General features: G+C 35.7%; 2 protein-coding genes across 3 annotated transcripts; both read right to left on the bottom strand.

The window, feature by feature from the left end:
* Positions 1-2,649: 2,649 nt before the first annotated feature.
* On the bottom strand, positions 2,650-6,580 carry LOC122611320 (ACT domain-containing protein ACR6). Of its 2 annotated transcripts, XM_043784329.1 has the most exons (7): positions 6,331-6,580; positions 5,769-5,814; positions 5,550-5,664; positions 5,276-5,343; positions 4,100-4,696; positions 3,435-3,539; positions 2,650-3,309 (listed from the first exon to the last, which is right to left on the bottom strand). In XM_043784329.1, the coding sequence occupies exons 1-7, from the start codon at positions 6,375-6,377 to the stop codon at positions 2,959-2,961; spliced, it is 1,329 nt and encodes a 442-aa protein (XP_043640264.1). In that variant the 5' UTR covers positions 6,378-6,580; the 3' UTR covers positions 2,650-2,958. The 2 variants fall into 2 exon arrangements, with proteins under 2 accessions (XP_043640264.1, XP_043640265.1); XM_043784330.1 differs by lacking the exons at positions 5,276-5,343; positions 5,769-5,814; positions 6,331-6,580 and having other exon boundaries at positions 5,550-5,658.
* A 4,461-nt stretch (positions 6,581-11,041) lies between these two features.
* On the bottom strand, positions 11,042-19,503 carry LOC122578064 (probable metal-nicotianamine transporter YSL6). The gene is made up of 7 exons (XM_043749931.1): positions 18,908-19,503; positions 17,652-17,824; positions 14,624-14,721; positions 13,532-13,669; positions 12,959-13,148; positions 12,696-12,828; positions 11,042-12,140 (listed from the first exon to the last, which is right to left on the bottom strand). Exons 1-7 carry the CDS (start codon positions 19,266-19,268, stop codon positions 11,206-11,208), a joined length of 2,028 nt encoding a protein of 675 aa, XP_043605866.1. The 5' UTR covers positions 19,269-19,503; the 3' UTR covers positions 11,042-11,205.
* Between the last annotated feature and the right edge of the window lie 5,713 nt (positions 19,504-25,216).

Raw genomic sequence — 25,216 nt, 5'->3', positions numbered from 1 at the left:
ATGAAATCGGGTAAAAGCTTATGAGGGTCCGGTTATCTTAACACGTTGGATGCCTTTGACTATAAAACCCTTCCCACCACAGAATTGTGTCTTCCTCTTGTTGTATCAAGATTTTTACAATTTTCACTTTTTTTCTTTTTTTCATTTCCCACATATAGATGAAAGTAAAGAAAATAAGAAAAAGCAGAAGACAATAACAGTGGACGACCAACATCTCCCACAAATAGAAAACCTTTACAGGCGTGAATAACATCTTTCTGGCCATCGTTCTTCCGTCCACCATGGTTTTTCCGATAGTGGGGTGTAAAAAGAATTACTTGTTTGTGAGTTTCATGATGAAATACAGAAAAAGGAATATGTGCGGTGAGTTGACACCGTTTTTTGTCAGTGATTGTGTTTGTTTTTCATTTATTTGGCATCATAATCATCAAGATATAAAGATCCGATTTTTTCCCCAATTCTTATGGTTCTAAATTCTGATTAATGTGTGTAGTTAGAACGTTAGATAGTTAGGTTGCTGGTGTTTGTCCACCCTTTTCTATATACGTTTCACATCATTATAACTTTGTTATAAATGTAAGGGTTAAGTGCATGAAAATGTAATAAACTATGCGCAAAAAGTTATTGTGCGCATCAACTTACAAAACCTCTATTGTGTGTAAAGAACACGAAAAAAAAAACTAAAGAATTCACAAGTGTAACCGGCTAACTAAACATCCGGTCATTCGTGCATACTATATATATATTTTTTAAGTTCATGCACGCAATAAAGGTTCTATAAGTTCATGTACACAATAACTTTTTGGCCATAGTTTGTTACATTTTCATGTACTTAACCCTACTATATATATATTTTTTAACTTGTGTCCCATGTAAATATGTAATTAATAAAAGATACAATTTTTTATGCACACTTATAACTATTTAAGCAAATGATGTGTATTGAATGTCATCTATAAATTAGATATTTAAACTTATGCATATAGTAAGATCTAAGATGGTAAGATTGAAATGTTGGATTCAAAAAAATTAAATTAAATTAAATGGGTGGAAACCCTCTAATCCATGTACCGCTTTAGTATTCAGAGCATACACGGCATAGAACTCATGGCCGGTGATTCATTATTCTCACACATGGATCGCAAGATATAATTTTTTCACTTGTCTTTTGCAAAATTGAACCTATGACTTGTAGCATTCATCCGTGGCCAGGTTCATGCGGTTACATGATAGCGGTACTAGTATGTTGGATTCCGTAGTTATGTCTAACGAATGGTTCACACAAGGATCATTCGGAATGTTTTTGATGAGCAGGATTAGGTGTGGAAATATACTATTTACATATCAAAAGCCTTTAGGGTTTCACTTAACATGCATAAAAGAATTGTATCTTTCCATATCAAAAGTCCACCCTTGAAAGTTATGATAAGTGTACAATTATTTAATGCACCTTAATGAAAGCCCTTAGCGTTTAGCAAACTCCTAAAATAATATATTTAATTAAATTCAAATTTGTAGATTTAATGTATCAATTAAAGGTTATATTTACTGGATGAATTTTTTTTCAGATTAATGTTCAAGATATTGGCATATAGCTTAATAAATTCTTACTACATAAATACATGTAGTATTACCAAATGTTTTAGTGGCCGGAAGACTTGTTCTACACAAGGTTTAGTCCTATACCAAACATATTTTGAAATGACTACATGTATTTTATTTCAATTTATAGTAGGTTTAGGTGAGTTCCTCTCCAGATCCATGAGTGATGAGATTTCTCATCGAAGGGTTTAAATTGAAATTATTCTATGAAGGGACTGTCTCGCTATTGAGTAAACAAATGTAGCACATAAAGATTGTAGGGAAAACCTGTTTGTTGTACCTATGGACTATAGTTCATGAGTCAATGTTACTACAACCGTTTTGTTTTTTTTTTTGTTTGCAATTGTTGTTCCATGTTTGTAATCTAACATATCTGCACAATATAATGTACCTGTGGAGCATTTTCTTCCATCTAAATTAATAATCAAGTGAGCGAGAGAAAAAAAATAAAATTAAAGGAAACCCAAAAATTAAAAAGTGGAGGTTGAGATGGTTATAATAAAGATGGGTGTTTTTGAGTATATATGTGACAGTGAAGATGAGGTGAAGAATGAAGATGGTATTATGATAGGGTGTATCTTTGTAGGTTGTCTACATACCTAAAGGTTTATAAATTTAATAGGTATGAGGTTAGGCGGAACCGATTACATAGATATGGACTAGTTTACATAGGAGGGATGGTGAAGTTGAACAAACTTAGATATGTGAAATGAACCAACTTTGAAATCCAAATCACTTCAACTCAATATACAAATCTATCAACAAGATGAATGACAAAGAAAAAAGTAGTTTGTCAAACAGGATAGATCTTCAGACACAAAACACATTCAAGAACCTGTCTCGTATTGACTACAACATCCTTAGAATTGAGCAAGTGTTTTTGCATATGTCTAGCATATGTTGTATGTTCAGAAACCAAATCTCGAAGACAATAACTATTTCTTTCAAGAAAATATATCAAAATTCACACCAATGTTACAATAGTTCATTCAGCAAACTATATTCACAGTAAACGAGATGATCTGCTTAGCATATCAGAACACCAAATAGTAAAATATTATATATTCACATAAACTTGTAATGTATATGTGGATAATTTGCATCATGTGTATGCACATATTAACATCAAACTGTACCTAGAAAATTAGCTATAGACAATGATGACCAAGCCTATACCATATTATTTACAATGGCAATACCTACACTTGAGGGAAGGAAGACCGTTTATCTGACTGTCTATTTACAGTATCTTCTGCCCCCCTTTTGTATCTATGTTTTCTACCTTCCGTATCAACTGGAGATACTAAAATCCACTACTGGTTCCATTTTCTTCAACCATATATACATACGACGATATCAGTAGAATGATCCAACCAATTTAAAAGTTTGGAATGATCGACCTTTGAACAAATTTCCAAAAAGAAAGCTCATTGTTGTTTCTTCAGGGGGCGGCTCTGGTGAATGACTAGAGTTCCATCTGACATGCAGCGCAGTGTGTTTCCCAATTTGTCTTTGAATAGACTCTATGGTCTTCGGGTCCACAGGGCTATTACCGGTCATGTCTGTAACATAGAACTTGTCCTTGACTTTTCCACCTTCGGTGGAAATTTCTGCTCTTTTTATACTTAAACTATTTTCTCTAAAGATCCTGGTTATATCAGAAAGAAGTCCAACACGATCTGCGGTGCACAATTCAAGCTCTAACGCCTACATAAGAACAATTAATCTTAGATATCAAAAAGATAGGGTTTTTGTTTTCTTTAGAACGCGTTATACGTATGTATAAGAACAAGTTGTTATCAGCATATATTTTTTTTCAGTATTTATTATACCTCAGATGTCCTCCTCTCAATTGCAGCTTCAAGACATTGCATAACACGCTCTCGCTCAGCCTCTGAGCTTACTGGACTCCCATCAACATGTCGAATGTAATATTCCTACATTTAGTGAAAGAAAACCACATTCAAAAACCATGGAAAGAGACATAAATTTTAAAGAAAGGATGACCATTTTTCCTTTTACAAACTGGGAGAATAAGGTTCTATGAACTGTTTGGCTCAGTTGTTTACATATGTTGCTCACCAACACACCAAATCAAACTCAATATTAAAGGTGGCAAAATGGGTGGGTCAGGGAGATTTGGTAGCGAGTCAGCCCAGTTCCTTCTTACCATGGACCAGCTGGATTGGGTTAGGCTGACCGAAAACTAAAACACAGTTGTTTTTCTTTTCTTAAACTTTAGTAATCATTGATGTGTAACATATGATTCTAAACCTCATTATGAAAGTATTAATTAAATACTTGAACAAAATTTCAGGGATTTTATGCAACTTAAATACATTGGGTAACTTCGGGTCACTTAACTTGTTTACATTTTATCTGATATTTTTAAATGTAGCCATTAGATGCAAATTTGAAACCATATCCACCCAATAACTATAAAGGGATCAAATTTGCCACTTATACTTATAATCTTGAAGTTATGAAACTTAGCTACCTGAAAAGCCTCCATATTCTTTGTGTGGACAACTCCATGGAAGACTACATATTGCATATCAGTTAGAGTGCAAATTATATCAAACAGCAGCTTTGGTCGATCCCTACACCGCATAGTAATAACCGTGTAATCCTTCTCAACACAATCTGAAACAGTAACATGCGGCCTTGATCTATTTTCTTTTTCACCTTGTTCTGCATTTTCATAGTCCCGCTCAGCAAACATAATTTGATGCAATCTTCTCTGTCTGTGGGTGAAACCAGGGGTTGAAAGGGTCATTTTTGCAGTCTTCAAGTCATTGTTTCCCTTGAGAATATTACAAAGCAGTTTTTTAATAGTTGAGAGCCTCTTTGGGTCTTCAACTGCGCCTCTTGTTTTTTCATCTGTAACATGTACCACAGCTGCAGCTCTAGCATTGTGAGTCCATATTTCCGCATTGACAACATTACAACCAAGGTCCGTTAGAACTGCAGATACTTCGGATAGTAATCCAGGTCTATCTGTTCCAACTAGTTCAATTGCTGTATAATCTTCAGATGGCTTCAATCCAACTGAACCACTCAGTGATGGGAGATAAAATGTGTCGCTTTCAAGCACCTGCCAAGACATCATACTACAATATTAGAGGTGGGAAGATAGGTGGGTAGGACGGGTTGGTTCAAATGTCAAAATAGGTCTAGCTGAAGCAGGTAGCATTGGTTTTTTCATGCAGGTGGAAACCATCCAGGTTAGATAAGGTCGACCCGCAATCATTTGTTTGTTCATGTATATAAGAACAACCACTGTGTTGATTATGATTAAAAAATCAATATAAATATTTATCTGTTTGGGAAAACAATCTAGAAGGTCATATTTACTGATTATACTATTTAGGGAACTTTTTACCATTCCAGGTGTTCAACCTGTTTCCCTTCTTATCTAATTTTTTATTGACCCGTTCAAGTTGTAATTGTCACTTTTATGTTGCAAAAACACACAAATATGCATGCACAAATTGGTAGACTGGCTTCTATAAATATAAACTCAAACTTATTGTTTTCCTAAAGAACAAACAGACATCAGCTATGTATAAGTATAAACAGTAAGACCAACTGGTTATCAACCTTCGTCTACACCCAAGATATTTGAATTCACAAGGCGGCTTTTAAACAGAAAGACATCAGAGAAGTTACTTGCCCTTTTTATATAACTGACGACCCTTTCATCTATAACTTTGCCTCCGTCACGGTTACAGACACTGAACACTATCAAGAGCAAGAAAACTGGATCAGATACTGCAAGCAGGAAAATCCTATTAACAAAACGTTATTCAGATTCTTTTGTTTTTTTGAAAGCCAAAATACTTCACAAATATTTTACACAGTATCCAAAACGGGTGTATCTCGAATACTCCTAGGCCAGTTGCCCTTTGATTCAGATTTTAATTTACTTATATACATAAACAACATACCATCCATGAACCACCCTCCATCGGATGAGATATACGCTTTCGTAATAACGAGGTCTAAATCCGCAAGAACTTGGACCACTTCAAGCAGAATACCATGCTTGTTAACACTTTCAACCTAACATATAAAGCCCACAAAACGTATGATAAACGAATAAACATGAACAAGTTTAAAACGTAAAACCGAGTCAACTGAAAAATCACACAAAGCATACTGCATACCTGAATTACTGTTGCATCTGGGGAAGAATCATTATCAATGGTAACCCTGCAAAAACACAATATTAAAAATTTTAAAATACAAACAAACACACACACAAAAACAACACTTTGGACCTAGTCAACACAAGTCAAATCCAGAAAATAATCTCTTGTTTTCTATATATTATGATTAAAAAAAGCTGATTAATTAAGCCAACAAAAACCATTTAGCTAGTAAATTCCATAAACAATTAATATGAAAAAAAAATTTATGGATAAAAAAAATCAAAATAATTTTTTTTCAAAAACCTTAAAATTTAACACAATTTCAGAGCATGAGTAGCATTTCAGATAGCATGTAACATAAATAATAAGTAAATTATTTAACAAGATATACAATATATATATACAAATACAGATAATATATATATATACACACACACATATTAATCAACACTCAAGAAACAATGAAATGAAATAAAAATAAAATCATTCATATATCGTAACACATATATAAACTGATATATAATATATATATAAATATACATATGGTGAAAATGATAGTAATAAATAGTGTAGCTACCTGGGTGGATTCATCCGCCTGATAAGTTTTGCATATTCATCTTCCATATCTATAAAATGAAAATCAAACAGCAAAAACAGTTGTTTGAATTATATATGTGTGTGTGTGTGTGTAAATGAAATTTAATGGAATTAAGTTTTTATTATTATTATTATATATTTATATACAAGGAAAAAAGGAATAAGGTGAGATCCGACTCCAATAGGTAAGGAATTAGAATTCGAATCACCATGAAAATATACAGTTGTTTTGAAGATAAAAGAAAAGCAGTGGGGACACTACTAAATATTACAGTAATACATATATAAAATATCTATTTTTTCCTTATATATATTAAAGAAATAAAAGTTTGTTTGGGTACCTCATTCCTATTTACTCGTATATTTTATAGTTATATTTGGTAGCTAACTGTCGTGAAATCGGCCTTTATTGATGACGTGGAACGAATTTATTGGATAGGGATGACGGTTATGAATCGACCGTGTGCCGAAGGCCGTTAAATGGATTATATTATTTCATCTTTTGGTTTCTCATTATGTAAAACTTTAAAACAACTTTTTATTTTTTTATAATAAATATAAATTAAATTAGGATGATAATAAATCGATTTTGCTAGTTATGGTGATTTTTGGTTAATAAATTAGAGTGTGTTTAAGATTACATTTAAAAACACTGAAAATTTTAAAAAATGTTCAAATGAAAAAATAATTATTTGCTATAATGCTATGAAAACGCAATATTGGACTTTTTCAAAAGATTATAGTAAAAAAAAAACAACCAAAATTATAGTAAACAAAATATAGAAAATAAGAACAAGAAAAGGGCACTGGCTGAGGATTTTGTTTAATAGAGGTCCCATAAAATAGATTTTGGGTTACCCAAGTAAACCTGTATGTTTTCTCGGGGTACAACGGCCGCAACAATTATTACTGTCGGAGTTAACTTAGCACCCGGAATTTACCTTCAAGAAAAGATAGAAGATCAGAAAAAAAAGGAAACGAGTTTCCTTGATTATCCAGAGTGAAGTGTGTGTGTTTTTTTTATTGAGTTTTTCAGAATAGCTAAAACAACTAAGTGTTAGTTGTTTTTAATCTTGGAATAGTTAGTGTAATACACTTGTTAGCTTTGCATGATGATAAACATGTGTCACACTTACTACTTAAGCAAGTGTTATTCCAGGTGTTAATCCAGGAACAACATAACACACTGAGCCATGAAGCTAAAAAACGGAGTCGAGCCGAGTCAACCAAAAACGTCGCTAAAACGCCTCACTGCCCACGACCCCAGGCGCGGGCACTTTGCACCCTCCTTGCCCATTTGGGGTGTAGCCCCTTATAAGGAATTATTATTCTCCCAACACTTCTTTTTATTAACACACTTAATGTTTATACTTCTACCAATGTGGAACAAACTCATATTAGTTAAATACACTTTCAACTTCATTTTAATATATCTATTAACTTTAAGATTTTATGTTATATTATTAAAACATATCAAATAATAAGTATACATAAAATTTCTAAAAAAAATGCATAATTCGTTTTGTAAACACGAAAAAAAAAACCTATATAAATTCTCACTATCAGTTATGTCATTTGTAAAGCTCGTATATATGCGATGTTTACGAATCCATTTAATGAAGGGAAGTGATATTCGTAAAATTGTTTTTGATCAATGTACCACAAAGTATAAATTTTACAACTGACTATACAAGCTAGTATTGCACATGTGTATTATATTAATCAAAACAAATGGTACCAATATCATTTCCCTTTAATGAAACCCATGTGATAAAGTAACTTGGCAGATAAGTCGATGATATTTTAAAAGGATTTATTTTCAAGTATCACTAAATTCTAAATATGAAAGTATGATTGTGAACAAAGTTGAAACTATTCACAATTTTGTAGATATGATGAGTTGATGACTATAGTTAATTCATTATGTGTCTTTGTTTATGCTAAATACTTAGTTTAATGGATTGTTTCTAATTATATTAGGGTTTTTATTTTGAGTTGTTTGTAATTCTTGTGCCATCAAGAGACTCTATTTATCTTTATTTTTATAAATCGTGAATTATCGCCAATAATTTTCTTCCTTAGATTTGTGTTTCATATATCGCTTATTATTTATTTTTCAAATCTGACAAAGATATTTTAGTTTAATTGACTAAAGGGAAAATGGGAGGCTTTGCTTCTATAGAAAATCTCTAATTTGACGTGTCATCATAGTATTTGAATTTAGAAGTTTTGTCGTAAAAAAACACTTATTTTTCACCACTTTAATTGGATGAGTATCTATCATGTTCCACATTATGCCAACGTGCATCACTTTTCCCTAACATAGATATATACATACAGGTTTATACATGTGTATGCAATAATGCATTGAATGAGGCTGGCTTGATATTAAGCCTCTTCCTATCTTGAATGCAAGCCGACCAAAAATACCCTTTGTTAGTTAGTTCACATTTCTAATCAATCAGATGTCAAAAAAGAAGGATGATATATGCATATAAAGATACAAATTTTCAATCTACGTGTACATCTATTATGTTACCTTCCTTTATAGTCAAATATTGACTTAACATTGCCGTTTAGTCCGAAAATGACGGTTTTATTAAACTATTATTATTGCCAATAAAATTGACACGAATATGAGTTGTGACCATAAAACCAACAAATGTAACTTTAAGAATTTATTAAAAATAGAAAAAAAGTGAAAGAAGCAACCCATTTTAATTTCGGGTATCTTCTACATTCAATAATAACAACAATTTAATTATAAAAGCGTCTAGAATTTAAATACCAGTTTATTGAAAGTAACTTATCACCAAAACATTAGTTTTGTACTCCATATGAGTGACAATTCATAAGTTTAATTGCAAGATTATAATATGTAAGGATGACATATTTAGACTTATAGATAAGATAATGAGAAAGGGTGTATACAGTGTTACAGTGTATTTGTTGGTTCATTTTTTCTTGATTATCCATTAAGACTGCTTAATTATTTCATTTGTTTATCGCCACCCAATAATTATCCATTAGTTAATCATCCTATTGCAATATAAAATAACAAACACACAAAAAGTTAGACACCAAACATAGTTTATATCTACAACTGCCATGGGTTTGAATTATTATGTAAAGTAATGAAATCAATAGAAAAGTCTATGTAGTGGTCAACTTTTTATTAATGTTAATATTAGATATAGATTATATTATTATATAATTGTATGTATTGTGCATTTGTGCTTAATGGATTACGACATATGAGTGTCAACTACAAAAACCCAACTTGTAGACAAACGGGATAAGTATCAAAAAACTTTCTTCAATAAAGAAATTAAAAGTGACGAATCTATGATTTTCAATGTATTACTAATAAAAATTTAGTTATTAAATCAGCTACATAAGTATATAAGTATGTGAATCATACAATTTTTATATTTGACAAAAACTATCTAGATATCACTTCCCTATAATAATTACTATCTATACTTCCCTATGATAATTACTATCTATACTTTCATACTATATTATAAAGCAAATAAAGTTTTCAACATTCAACGTTCAACTTTCACCAATGTATACATGCTAATGCATGATGTACAATACATTTAAATAACATTAAATCAATAATCAACACTACTCGCCGCTACTATCGCCACCATCACCACTACCACTACCACTACCACAAGCAATCGCCACCATCACCACCGTCGCTACCGCCACACGCCACCACCACCCATCACCTCCACCGCCACCACCACCGTTATAATACCGCTGCATCGCGCGGGTACTATTCTCGTATAAAAAAGTGTCGTGCCAAAAATAAATTATGCGCATTATTTGATATTGCAATATAACTTACTAAAGTTTGTAAAGTAAAAGTTTGGAATCTTTAATTTGAAAAAAAAAAAAGAAGATATATACATACAATATTCGTTAGAATGTAGTGTAGCCAAAGTAGGCATATGATAATACCAATTACCAAGAATGCATGAATATCTTTCCGTACAAAATAATTCCCCATTACTACAACTCTACAAGTGAAGTAGATCAAGATGTTTACGCTATATACCCCTCCCACTTTCCTGGGATTTACACTTTTTATTATACATTATATATCTTGTTATCTATTTATAAGATTGGTCTAAAAAGGATAGTTAGGCAGTGTAGCCAACTAGCCACTTGTTTTGGTATCCGTCCCTGTTAAGGACAGGAATAGATTCATACACTCATCGAATAATATACAGAGAATTTTGTATGGAAATTTCGAGGTAATGAACTACGCTTCGGATGTGTATGAACGCTAAAATCGTATTTTTAAGTCTACGTTCTAAGCCTATATTTCATTACGTCTACCTTCTACTTTTATGTAGAATTCCATATGCCAAAGTGGAAAAGGAAAGAAGCACAAAACGCATCAGAATTTAAAAGTCCTACATCATGGGTTGATTAAATGTTGGTACCACAATAATTACAAATTTGGTGGGTATCATTACACCTGATTGGGAAATCTTTCTGAGATCTCCTTTGTGTATTCCCTTTCAATAGAAAGGTCAAAGAAATACAATACATGTTTAGTCAATACCTATTATTTACTTATAAATGATAAATTTTAATGCCAACAATGACAACCATATCCAATCTTGTTAAAAGGTGAGGTATAAGGAAAATATTATCACAATTCACAACACATGTAGTAAAAAGAAATGAAAGGCCCATTAAGAGATTGAGACACATTTAATTAGTCTCATAAATCAATTACTGGATATGAAAGACTGAAAGTGAGATTATATGTACATATCTCAACTGCATTTAAGTCTTAACTTTCAAGGTACATGGTTTACAGCTACAGTTTATCTGCTCATGAACTCACCGATGGCCCGAAGTACATGCAGATCGGCGGATCAACTCTTAGGATAGAAAGTATTGCTGATGGGATTGTCCATATCCCATCACCACAGATTAACCCGGAAGCAACAGCACCTGCATAATCTTCAGCATCCTTCTTGTTGATTCGTTCCCACACAAATAATATCACTGTCCCAACAAACATATCAATCGCGAAGTAAGCCCCAATATAAAATGGTACGGCCATTGCCATGGGAATAGGAATGAACTGAGCCACCTTTGAAGGAGCCCAATCCCTAATCAGGTTTAGAACCAGGGCTGCCACAAAGAACCCGCAGCATAATGCTAAGCAATGTTTTGGGAGTTCTGAAAACCCCTCTACACCAAGAATTGCCATTTCACGATATATTACGGCATATGGCGCCTTGTAAGGACTATCGGGGGTCCCAATCTCGAATGCACACCAAAACATCCAAAAGGTGAGTGGTGCGATGATGCATCCCATGGCGGTGCCTACTAACTGACTTACAAACATAGATTTGGCTGATGATAAGGTGAGGTAACCGGTTTTGAAATCTTGCATTAAATCAGCGGCGGTGGCAACAATTGACATCATGACTCCACATGCAGCTAGACCAGCTAAGACACCACCGTCACTGCCAACTATTGACGCAATGATAAATAGGCCGATTTTTCCATATGTTGAAGCCAGGCTCCAGTCGGTGAGACCAGTTCCATAGGAGTTGCAGAAAGCTAGGGCAGGGGCGATAAGGTAAGAGCACAAAACCAGGTACCATTTTAGCGGTGGAAAAATAAGTGGCATTGTAGCCATGGATATTGCAACAAGGACTACATATCCAGAAGCTGCAAACCATGTTGGTATACTGTCTTTTAAGAAAACAGCATCACGCGTCTTTTCCTCAAGTTGTAATCTGGATGTCTCAGAATCTGCAAGGTTTGGGGTTAAAGAACATAAGACAACACAATAATAGAGGACATGGTATATTGGTTAAGAGGTGGGACTATCAAGCTATTTGTTAGTAAATGGGCCTATCTGGGTTATACTTCACTTCTAACGAGTCAAATGCATACAAAAGTGTAAATATTGGTTCAGCATTGGACGGTCAAAGTTATAAAGAAAACCTCCTAAAATGTTATGTTTTAGCTTTTATTTTAATCAGCGCGTCTGTTATGTTGTTGCCTGATGTGTTATATCATATATGACCATTGCACATATCTTGATGTACTTCTCAGTTCTCACCTAGAATTTCTTTTGTTACAGGAAAGATTTTGTTGTTTGGTGTTGCTGTTCAACACTGCCTTATTGGAGATAGCTACTATTTAACCAAATTGTAAAGGCCATCTCCAAGGTCAAAAGTTATAAAGAAGAAAACCTCCTAAAATGTTATGTTTTAGCTTTTATTTTAATCAGCACGTCTGTTATGTTATTAACCGATGAGTATATCATATATGACCATTGAACGCATCTTGTGTACTTCTCACCTAGAATTTCTTTTGTTACAGGAAGATTTTGTTGTTTGGTGCTGCTGTTCAACACTGCCTTGATGGAGATAGCTACTATTTTAACCAAATTGTAAAGGCCATCACCAAGAATAAGTGCAATGGCTATAAAAACCTGCAAAAAGCAGCAACGGTTGACAATATTATCATTTAAGTTTTGATAAAGCTGACAAATTTTCACACAACACACACCCATAGATGGATATAGAGGAACCGAAATGCAAATGTAAATAACTAATATGTACCTTGTACCCATAGAGACCTTTGAAGTCATTGCTGCCAAGATCGGCTGGATACCAATCTCCTGCACGTGTAGTAATGAAGGGCCAAAGAAATCCCCAAGATATAATAGCTCCAAAAAGAACGGAACAGTTGACTATGTGAGGGCAAATAAGACCACATCCAACATAAGTTGGACTAAAGTCAAAGTAGAATCTGCAGAAAGGAGTCAAAACAATATCTATCAGATATTATGTATCCTTTCATCATCGAATTCCAATTTGTACTTAATTTGCAGCTATTCCAAATTTCCAAGTTTTTCTCATTTTCAGGAGTAGACATAGTGAGAAAAAGTTTTATGTTCATCTATATCTATAACTTCTTATAATGCATTTAGATTTCTTTTTGGTTTAAAATTTCAACAATTCACAATCTTCTATGCATAACATACAATCAAATAAAGCCACTTTCTCGTTACCTTTTCATATTAACATCTTTTTCAAACGTACTGCCGCATCACGCGGGTATCCCACTAGTACTTTGTTGTTTCTAATGCTTAAAATTCTTATTACTTAGATTTTCAGCACGAATGAACTTACGTATTGTTGTACAACATCAAGCCAAGACTGGGAAAATTATCAAAACCACATGCATCCCCAACACCACTGAAAAACCACTTAAAGCAACTCCATACAAAGCTTATGCTTAAATACTTTCCAAGAGAGTTTACTTGTTTCCTGCCAGAGCGATAAACATTCCAAAAGTTAATGGCGAAACATGGATGGAGCTACATACACTCGAGGGTGCAATTAACCCAAACGACAAAGAAACTCCATAATATTAGTGTAATTTAGTGTAAATTTCATGTAAATCTGCAATGGCATCCCCTAAATAATTCATAAGCCTTGATAATATTGATAATGAAACCACCCAACAAGAACTCTGGCTCCGCCGACGACATTCCAACAATATGAGAAGTCTTTATTTTTGAGATATAAATGTTTGCCGCTTTGTCCTATAGAGTTGCCACAATTCTCAGATTTTAATTTTCCCTCAAATCTAGAGATTTATACAGTTTTGTTTTTATTTTGTGTGAAATCCAGGATCCTCAATGAATATCTATATTAGGCATGAGATTTCACTATTTTAGGATTTTTATGTGCAGCATCCTACATAAAGCACCCTTTTGTATGCCTAGAGGATGTTCTGACATATAAACTTTTACTCTCTCTATAGCGTGTATCATTTGATAGATTGTGAGGTAGCAAGAGTGGAAGGTCAGGTGGTTAGGTAAATAGGTAGCGGTTCCAAGCAGGCATTTTTATAGACAGGGATGCTTTTTTGTTCATATTTTAAAACCTTCTACATATAACTAATGCTTTAAATATGATTAATATATTTAAATTACTATGATAATGATCCAAATTTGAGATAGGAGCTAGGAGGTCGTACGCATAAAAATACACCTTCAATGATATTCAATTCGCTCGATCCTTTCCCCTTTGATTTGATCCGTTTGACATAGTAAAAAGCTGGGTCAAAAGTGCCACTTTCAAGTTCCATATATGGTTAATTTCCAAGAAGATTTATAATCCTTGAATGATTTTGGACTTTGTTACTATTACAGATTTATGTTCTCATAAGTGAACTGTCCTCACATGATTAAAACTCTAAGAATGCACATGTATTACCTTGCAAGCTCTGCACCTGTGGTAGTGTGAAAACTGTTTATCAACATTGCCGTGGCAGTTCCACTAGGGTATGTAAGCTTATAATCCATTACCATGACCTGAATCCAAATCCAAGTAGAAATAAGGAGAATATGTAAAAAAATTGTTATATAAACTTCAAAAAAAGTACTACAGCGAGATTATGCTTATACTTCTACTTGCAACTAGAAAAAGAAAAAAACAACTTTCATATATATATATAGGGGTGGGTTATTTGTAGTAAATGTACTTTTTATAGTACATGTGTAATTTAACTTACACCCTTCTTCTTCTTTCTTCCTTCCATCTCCGACCACCACCATGATCATCTCCGACCACCGCCATGATACTCCGGCGACGGCGACCATCTCCGGAGAGAGTTACACATGTGTAACTACAACTTACACATGTGTAAGTTAACTTTCCGGCGAGAATCAGGTTCGTTTTCGGGTGGATACGGTACGGGCCAGAGGCCCTTATCCGTTCTAAAATTAACCGTCAAGGGACGCATATGGGAATCGTATGGATTTGATGGGCGGCGATCCAAGAGATGGTGGCAGTATGCTACCGTACGGGCTCCGCCCTTGCTGCCGGCGCCGGCACCGGGTGGTCGGAAATGATGGTGGCTGGTGGTGGTTGTCTCGCGAAGGAAAAAACCTAGAAATTTTAAACGCTAAAATGCTAAAAAAAAGTTGTACTTACACATGTGTAAGTTAGTTACACATGTGTAAGTCTCGCCGGAGATGGTCACCGTCGCCGGAGGATCATGGTGGTGGTCGGAGATGATCATGGTGGTGGTGGTGGTCGGAGATGGAAGGAAGAAGAAAGAAGAAGTGTGTAAGTTAAGTTACACATGTAGTTACACATGTACTATAAAAAGTACATGTACTACAAATAACTTTCCTCTATTCATATATATATATATATATAGAGAGAGAGAGAGAGGAGGGGTTATTTGAGAACTCCTAAAATAAAAAGAACCCAAGAACTCTTCTACACCCTTGGATCAAAGAAAATGAATGGACAAGATTAAAAATAAAAAAACCCCTCTCAACACCTGAGGGGTATTTTCGTCAGCTCCTTTTTTTTTCTCTCTCTTACTTTAATAGAATTCTATCTAATTCACTAAAAAACTTTTATCTCACAAACCGTAAATCGTTAGACGAAAAGAAAAGCGCGGGTAGTCTTAGAATTTCGTCCTCTTTCATTAGAGATGCGATTCGATATACTTTTGACGACTTTTTAAATTTAGTTTTTTTTTTTTATCACGTTCATCTTACACATGTGTAAGTTGTACTTACCCATGGGCAAGTTGTACTTGCCCCTAATACATCCCGCTCTAGGGTTTAGGGTTTGAAGGTCGAGGGTTAGCCGATAGGCTAACCAGGCTAACCCTCGCGCTTCAAACCCTAAACCCTGGAGTGGGAACCCTCATCCTTTTTAGATTTTTTAGGGTTTAGCATTTAGGGTTTAGATTTTCCAGGGTTTTTAGAATGTAGCAGCTTCCCCCTCGGATTAGAAATTAAGCTTTAGGGTTTAGGGTTTGAAGTTGTAGGGTTAGCTAGGGTTAGCCGTAACCCTACAACTTCAACCCCTAAACCCTAGAGCGTACTGTGTACCCGCTCTAGGGTTTAGGGTGTGAAGGTCGAGGGTTAGCCGATAGGCTAACACTCGGGCTTTAAACCCTAAACCCTAGAGTGGGAACCCTCATCCGTTTTAGGTTTTTAGGGTTTAGATTTTCTTGGGTTTTTAGAAAGTAGCCTCCCCCTCAGATTAGAAATTAAGCTTTAGGGTTTAGTATTTAGGGTTTTACAATGCGTCCTCATCATTTTTGAACTTTATAAGTAACTTACCCATGTGTAGTTTGTACTTACCCATGGGCAGGTTATACAACTCACCAGTTCCAGGTCTTTCCTACACATGTGTAGGTTGTACTTACACATGTGTAGGATGAACGTGATGGGAAAAAAACGAAATTTAAAAAGTCGTCAAAAGTATATCGAATCGCATCTCTAATGAAAGAGGACGAAATTTCAAGACTACCCATGTTTTTTTTTCGTCTAACGATGTACGGTTTGTGAGATAAAAGTTTTTTTAATGATTTAGATATTTTTTGATTTAATAAGAGGAGAGAGAAAGAGAGTGTTGGACAATTTTTTTAATAATGACAAACATGCCCTTCCCTTCCTGATCTTGATGAATGGATGGTTGAGATTGGTTCTCGCGTTCTTTTTTTTTAGTGGTTCTCAAAATAACTCACCCCTATATATATATATATAGGGTGGCTATCAAATGAGAACCAAATTAAAATGAAAACAAATGAGAACACTTAAAAACATCATTTTGATGCATTAAAAGTCCATAAAACCGAGATAGTGCATAACTAATTATCATTATCTAAGTGTTTAACAACACATTGATCCTTCAAAATCGAAAAAATCACGTTTTTTGTTGGATGCATCATTTTGATGAATATGCATCCAAGATGGATGCACAAAACAAAAAACATGATTATTTCGATATAATCATATGAGATGATGTAAAGGCGACAATTATATCACGCATACCTGAATCTGGTTATACTGGAGAGCATTGTCTGTCTAACTAATTAAACTTGAAACTTACCTAAACAGGTTGAAAGTCGCCCAAAGTGTATTTAAATGTTTTAACCTCTTATGTCAATTTATATTAACAAATTATTGAATATTACAGTACTTTTATAGTACATTTTTATAATCATATCCAGTCTGGCACTAATTTATTAAAGTCATGGAAATGAATACAAAAAATGTTGGTATGTCAACCCAACCAGGCCCCCTGGCCTGTATTCACTCACTAATCACTACCCAACCCATCTACTCGTTTTGCCATCTATACGATAAAGAACAAGTGAAGTAGTGGGCACGTAATCACAAGAGATATAATCAAGTATAGCACATTTTAATACGCTAGTCTAACTTACGATTAGCCAAGATGAATCAATATTAGAGGAAAAGCAAAAACTTATCACCTTGCGAAGTGGAACAAGACTGAAGAGGCCAAGAAAACTGACAACAAAAATGAAACCCATCATCCACAATAAACCAGGGTTTTTAACATCTTCGGCACGATTGCCAGGGTAATCAGCACCAATCAAATTGTATGTTCTCTCATCCATTGAAAGCAAATACGACCCGAAACCACCTGAGAACATTAACATATATAAATAAATTTGCATGCCATGTACTGTAACAAAGAATAACACCAAATAACGTTTCAACATTTCTATATCCATTAGTGCCAAGATGGTTGTACTATCCCTGATTCTGAAGCGAAGGCTTAGGCTATGTTTGTCATGTAACTCTTATTCTATCGTTTGGAGTTAATATTTGTAGGCTACAGCATGAACACATTCATGCCAACCTAAATGATCTCACATACCAATTCCAACAGGCAAATTGAAATAACTACCAACATACTTCCACCACACTGGCGGAACTACACTAAAACGAGAGGTAGTCTGGGCTACGGGTCCGTTAAATTTTTGTAGTATAACTTTTCGGAAAAACAATGTATTTTTGTTGTTGCTACGGGTAGAATAAATATGTATTTGTGCTAAGAAATATGAAAATAATACTCCAAAAGTGCCAAAAACTCTTAAATACCCACTAAAAATAGACAAAAATCCTTAATAAAGTGCTAAAATTGTAACAATCTAAACGTATCGTTACTTTGCGGCAATAGAGGCTAACAAAAAAATTTGTGCTACGGGTCACATTCAATCCTGGTTCCAACACTGTTCCACCATATTTTCCCATACCCCCGTTTTTAACGGGATTGGCACCGCCGTTGTTATACTTCCACGATATTTCTAATCTGGTCAGTTGCCTTAAAATTCGTTACTATGCTTTCCAAATTAACTATTTAGAACCGAAAGAAATCCATGTTAACAAAGTTGAATAGAATCCTCTTTTCCACTGAAACTGTACTTAAAAACGAGGCATCCTATCTACTATGAAATTAACGGAACAGGGATATAATATCGGAGGGTTCTATAACAACTTCCTTAAGTTGAATGGCATTTACAACACTTATCACACCATTATCACTAAGTAATCAATTTCACATAAAAAAAAAAAAAAAGGTAAACAATCTTGAACCCAAAACACATCCCAAATACCCCCTTCCCGAAAACGAACCACGATCACGCCCAACCTATTAGACACTATCAAAATCTATACAAATAATGATTATTATAAAACAAAAAAGAGGGAGAGAGAGATATACCACTAAAAGCAAGGCCATAGCAAGCAACAACACAAGTCTGAATAACCGTGTTTTCCTGTTTAGTAAAAGGCTTAACAAAGAAACCCAGCTTATCAACAAAAGTAGTCCATGTTTTGATAAAGAAAAAACCCAACAAACCAGCAGCTACATTCAAGGAAGGTATGATCCCAACAGTTAGATTCAGCTTATGTGTAATTATACAAAAAAGTGTACCTAACAAACCACTAACAATTAAGCCCCTGAAAGTAATCTGCTCTTTCCATTCTGGTACACTTTGTAGTTCTGTTTCCAGTGTTTTTGGTTCGTTAATTAACAACGGTTCTGTTATTTCAACTGTTGATCTGTTTGTTTCTGTTCCCATTTTATTTTTATTTTTTTTCTTTATGTGTTTTTGTGTGATGTGATGAAGATGATTTTATTATTTTTCGGGTGGGATGGACTATTGGTTGACAAAAGAGAGAGAGAGAGAGAGATGGGATGGGGTGGTGGAGTGATGGGGGATCCTGAAAATGCGCAGTTATTGCTTGGCGTGATTAAATTCTGTATCTAGATAGACTGATCTTTTGGTGGCTTATTTTTTTTGGAATCCACAAAACATTGTAATTGTCAAACTCAAATATTAGGTGTTGTAGAAGGTGTTTAGTTTTAAAAACAAATATTTTAGTCGTCCCGAATTAGTAGAAGGTGTTATAATTCAACGAAAGTTATCAAAATATAATTACTGATGGTGTACCCACCGTCACCCAGAATAAAGCCTCACCCTAGGTAGGTTTAAAGGTCATTCATGATATTACATAGCCTGGGAAAAATAAGATAAACACGAAAAGATACGATCATATCACTTCCTTAAATAAAGGAGATCGTTACCAAAGATAAAAGACGCGTGAGAGACTTATTCTCCACGAAAAAGCAGCTATAAAAGGGGGAAAACCCTAATCATTATCATTATGCCTACTACGGGAAAAACCCTAAAACACATACACGATCAACGGGCAAAACCCTAAGAGATCTAAACATAACTAAACCGGCGTACAAGGGAGGAAGACTCCTACCAACAGGGAATCGCCGTCCAACCTATCAAACACTTCCAAATCCTTTAACCTAATCCATTGTACAAACAATTGGCGCCATCCTCGGGACAATCGTTACTTATCACCACAACCTGCATCAAAAAAGGTTAAAATCCAGAAAATTTTGCACCAAAAAAGGTCAAAATCCGGAAAATTTTTCTCCCAAATATCACAAAAACGGTTAGATTCCCTATTTCGATACTCAGATCTCGATAATGTATGCCGGCAAAGATCCTAATAAAGCAAGCATGAAACGAAAAGATCCAGAAGACTCGCAAATCCAGTCAAGAGATCTATGTTTTCCAGCTTTGGGAGACAAAAAAGCCACCAAAGATCCATTAATAATACAAGCACAAATATTCGATATCTCAGAACGAAGAGTATATATCGATAATGGAAGCGAATGCGACATTATTTATGAACATTGCTTCCTGCAATTACCAGAAGCAATAAAGGCAAGAATGACAAACCCTACAGGCCCACTCGCAGGATTCGCCGGAAACCGCGTATGGCCCCTGGGGGAAATAGATCTCGATGTTACCCTGGGGAACCCTCCGTTTGCACGGACGGAAACCCTAGATTTCACTGTAGTACGAGCACCCTCACCATACAACCTTCTCCTAGGAAGACCAGCAATACAACGAATGGAGATGGTACCTTCCACAGTCCACGCCATGGTACTATTCCAAACGAAATCAGGCGTCGGAATGATAAAATCAAGTTATGACCAGACAAAACAAATTAGTGAGGTCAAAAAATCAAAAGAGGAACCAAAAGAAGTGAAGACACCCAGCCAGAGCGATCAGGCTCAGGATAATGACAAGGTACTCGTGAACCCAGCCTTTCCTGATCAATTAATTACCATAGGGAAGGGGCTGCCAGAAGATTTCAAAAAGAAGTTACTCAAATTATTACAACAAAACATCGATATATTCGCATGGGAATACGCGGATATGACAGGGGTCCCCAGGGTGCTCACCCTAGGGGAACAGACCTTTGTTACGGAACACAGGTTGAATGAACGAAAAAGCATGGAACCTGTAAAGCAAAAGAAAAGAAGTTTATCAAATGACAGAGATGAGGCAGCATGCAAGGAAGTAGACGAGCTTGTAAAAGCCGGAATCATAAGAGAAGCCACGTACCCTACGTGGATCGCAAACCCAGTAATGGTAAAGAAAGGAGATGGAGGCTGGAGAATGTGTGTAGACTTCACAGATATAAATAAGGCATGTCCAAAAGACTGTTATCCACTACTAGAAATAGACTGGAAAGTTGAATCTTTAGCAGAACATAAATGGAAATGCTTCCTAGATGCCTATAAAGGATACCATCAAATACAAATGGCTAAAGAAGATGAAGAAAAGACATCTTTGGGCTAAAATACCATCAAATACCAGCAAAGGAACATTCTGCTACACAAAGATGCCATTTGGGCTAAAAAACGCAGGAGCAACCTATCAACGACTCGTAGACAAAGCTTTCCACAAGCAAATCCGGAGAAACCTAGAGGTCTACGTAGATGACATGGTCATCAAAAGCAGAACGGAGGAAGAACTACTTGCAGACATTCAAGAAACCTTCGAAACACTGCGAAAGATAAAAATGAAGCTCAACCCCAAAAAATGCTCTTTTGGAATGGAGGCTGGGAAGTTCCTAGGGTACTATATCTCAGATAGGGGAATCCAAGCAAACCCATCTAAGGTAAACAAGATACTCGAACTACCAGCTCCAAAGACAGTAAAAGAGGTACAAAGCCTAAACGGCAAACTCGCAACACTAAGTCGCTTTCTCTCAAAAGGAGCGGATAGGCAATTGCCATTTTTCAAAACACTAAAGAACTGCGAGGCCAAAAAAGGATTCGAATGGACAAAGGAGGATGACGAAGCATTTGAACAAATGAAAAAGCACATAGCAGAACTCCCCACCTTGACATCCCCAAGGAAAGGAGAGACCATGTACATATATCTCCTAGCCTCTGCCAAATGCATAAGCACAGTCCTATTAACAGAAAGGGACAGGAAACAAATGCCAATCTACTTCGTAAGCAGGATACTGCAAGGAGCAGAAGCAAATTACCCAGAGATGGAGAAGCTTGTGTTAGCACTTGTTCACGCAGCAAGAAGACTACGGAAGTACTTCCAAGGGCATCCAATTGTGGTACTCTTAGACAAACCGCTGAGACAAATTTTAACAAAACCAGAAAAATTCAGAAGAATGGCAAAATGGGCAATCGAGCTAGGAGCATATGATATCGAGTATAGGGCAAGGCACGCAGTCAAAGGACAGATCCTAGCAGACTTCATTACCGAAATAAGGGAAACAGGAAATTCAGTAACTCACTCCACGACACTCACAGTGACTAGGGAAGCAGACTCTGAAACCTGGGAATTATACACTGACAGAGCATCAAGTTCAGAAGGTTGCGGGGCCGGAATACGCCTAGTAAGCCCAGACAAGCAAGAATACACATATGCCCTAAGATTCGAGTTCGAAACAACGAACAATGAAGCAGAATACGAGGCATTGATAGCAGGATTGGACCTGGCCAAAGACATGAAAATCAGAAGTATCAAAGCTTTCGTGGACTCCCAGCTCGTAGCCAACCAAGTAAAAGGTGAATACGAAGCCAAGAGAGATATCATAAGGCTATATTTGGGAAAAACAAAGGAAATAATCGAGCAATTTGAAAGCTTCGACATCGAGCACATACGAAGAAATCAAAACAAAAAAGCCGATGCTCTAAGCAAGCTAGCCTCGTTAACATTTGAACACCTGGGGAAGAAAGTACTAATAGAGGTCCTGAAAGAAAGATCCATATACGAAAAGCGGGTGCATGATTTAGTTAAAGAAGAAGGAAAAAACTGGATGACACCGATAATTGAATATTTGGTGAGCGGAATATTGCCAGAAGATAAAAGTGAAGCAAGAAAAATAAGAATCAAAGCTCCACAATACAAGTTGATGGAGGGGAACCTTTACAAGAAGGCATTTTTGACCCCATGGTTACGCTGTGTGGGACCCAAACAGGCAGAAACAATAATTTTTGAAATTCATGAAGGAATTGCCGACTACACGCAGGACCCAGGTCAGTGGCGACAAAAGCGCTACGCCTAGGGTATTTTTGGCCATCAATGCACAGAGATGCAGCCAAGCTTTTTCAAAATTGTGAAGCATGTCAACTGCACGCAAACGTCCCCAGGCTACCAAAGCAAGATATGACATCGGTAACATCTGCATGGCCATTTACAAAGTGGGGAATTGACATAGTGGGGCCACTACCAAAAGCACCAGGAAAGGTAAAGTTTCTAATTGTGGCTATTGATTATTTCACAAAATGGGTAGAAGCAAAACATGTGGCAACAATAAATGGAAAAACAATTGAGAATTTCGTCTAGGAATATATAATATACCGATTTGGGTTACCACAAATGATAGTCTCAGATAATGGAAAACAATTTGCGGAGGGTACATTCACATAAATGTGTCAAAGGCTAAACATAAAGCAATCCTTCACATTAGTATATCACCCACAAAGGAATGGACAAGTAGAAGCAATCAACAAACAGATTGTGAAAGGCATGGAAAAAAGGCTGGGACGTAGCCATAGTGGCTGGGTGGATGAATTACCATTGGTACTCTGGGCACATCGTACAACACCCAAGCAAAGCAATGGGGAAACCCCATTCTCCCTAGCCTTTGGATCAGAAGCAGTCTTACCTGCGGAAATACAAGTCTCCACATGTCGAACGACAAACGTCAATGAAGAAGACAATAACACATAAATGCGTATAAACCTCGACCTCTTAGAGGAAAGAAGGGAAATTGCTTCAATAAGAGAGGCTGCGTATAAGCAAAGAATTGAGAAATATTACAACAAAAAAGTTCACCCAGACAGCTTCAAAGTCGGTGATTACATCCTCAGGCTCAACAACGCAAGCCAGGTAGAATACCTGGGGAAAATAGGGTGTAAGGTGCCCTATTGTTGCGTGGATCGTAATAAGATGTGATTCGTTATGTCAAGAGTGCGGAATCCTCTTGAGATAACTAGATTGTTATTGCCTTTTGTTGATTAATAAGTAATTAACCAACCCAAGGAGATGCACAAGGCTTGTGGTTCGTGTAGGAGATCACACGAAGGAACAAATAACCTTGATTCGTGTATAATCACTAAGATCTAAAAGGATTAAAAACGATTAACCTAATTTCGTAGATTAGGTCTTGTATTTATACTAATAGGTATTGGGTTCGTGTGGGCTTCGGCCTTAATTACGTATTAGGCCCGATTAAGCAACCAATCGATATACCTCGTGCTGACGTCAGCACGAGGTCAGTTCTTCATACTGATGACGTCAGCACAAGGTTCGACCCTTTGGTGCTTTGTTTGACTTCGTTTGGCTCGTACATAACATCCAATCATCGTTTAAGTGTTCTACGACACTTATAAACCTTGATTCTATGTTCTTGTACCTGCAAAACAATATATAACACACAAACACAATACAAAACACGAACAGATATAATATTGAAGTTCAAATGTAATCATTAAATATCAACACAAGTTCTTATTTAAATGATTACAAACATAGTTCCTAAAACATAAACAATAATCAAATCTATGTTGCGATTGTCACAACGAATCTGCATCTGCAGACTCCCCCTTGACGATTGCAACTAGATCTCTTTAAAGTCTTCAAAACTTGAACTTCAAAGCTATCCGTTAAATAAAAGTCTTGTGCTATTCGCATGAATTCTCTCTTGCAAACAATGTGCGAGAATGTTGCGATAGCGCCTCTCTTCAACTCTCCAAAATTCCACTGCTGAGCAAGGTGTATCCAAAAGTCATCTCTGATCACCTCTTGACAAGTTGACAACCTGCATTGGATCATACATGCGTAGCAACATTTGTTCTTGTGAATCATCAACGAACATCTGTGCTTCGCCTGACTTGATATCTATTTTCCAAAATGTCATCTCTGTCAGCATATCTTGATCCCATCTGATAGCGGGAACCTTCTTAACACACTTAATCCTTTGTTGGACAAAACGAATGTCATCTTGATTCTTAATCTTCTTCAAAGATGTTGGCTTAATCAACCTTTCTTCTGGCTTCAGACCTCTATCACTGAAATTTCTAATTCTTTCATCTCTGAATTTATTCCAGTAGAAATCTGCAAGTCCATTGCTCTGAAGATTAACAAACCATCGTCTTCCCAAATCTATCATATCTGAATCACTAAGA

The sequence above is a fragment of the Erigeron canadensis genome, chromosome 8 (genome assembly GCF_010389155.1).
Source record: "Erigeron canadensis isolate Cc75 chromosome 8, C_canadensis_v1, whole genome shotgun sequence".
NCBI classification, from domain to species: domain Eukaryota; kingdom Viridiplantae; phylum Streptophyta; class Magnoliopsida; order Asterales; family Asteraceae; genus Erigeron; species Erigeron canadensis.
This window is presented reverse-complemented; position numbering and strand designations above follow the sequence as displayed.

What these genes read in the sequence shown, in the direction of transcription:
- LOC122578064 (XM_043749931.1), bottom strand. Translation starts at nt 19,268, where the DNA reads ATGGGAACAGAAACAAACAGATCAACAGTTGAAATAACAGAACCGTTG. An exon ending in ACAGGTGCAGAGCTTGCAAG is followed by an intron (nt 13,670 to 14,623) that starts GTAATACATGTG and finishes TCGCTCTGGCAG; the next exon opens with GAAACAAGTAAACTCTCTTG. An exon ending in TTGATGTTGTACAACAATAC is followed by an intron (nt 13,149 to 13,531) that starts GTAAGTTCATTC and finishes TCCTTTCTGCAG; the next exon opens with ATTCTACTTTGACTTTAGTC.
- LOC122611320 (XM_043784329.1), bottom strand. Translation starts at nt 6,377, where the DNA reads ATGGAAGATGAATATGCAAAACTTATCAGGCGGATGAATCCACCCAG. An exon ending in TGGAGGGTGGTTCATGGATG is followed by an intron (nt 5,344 to 5,549) that starts GTATGTTGTTTA and finishes TGCTCTTGATAG; the next exon opens with TGTTCAGTGTCTGTAACCGT. An exon ending in TTGAGAGGAGGACATCTGAG is followed by an intron (nt 3,310 to 3,434) that starts GTATAATAAATA and finishes GTTCTTATGTAG; the next exon opens with GCGTTAGAGCTTGAATTGTG.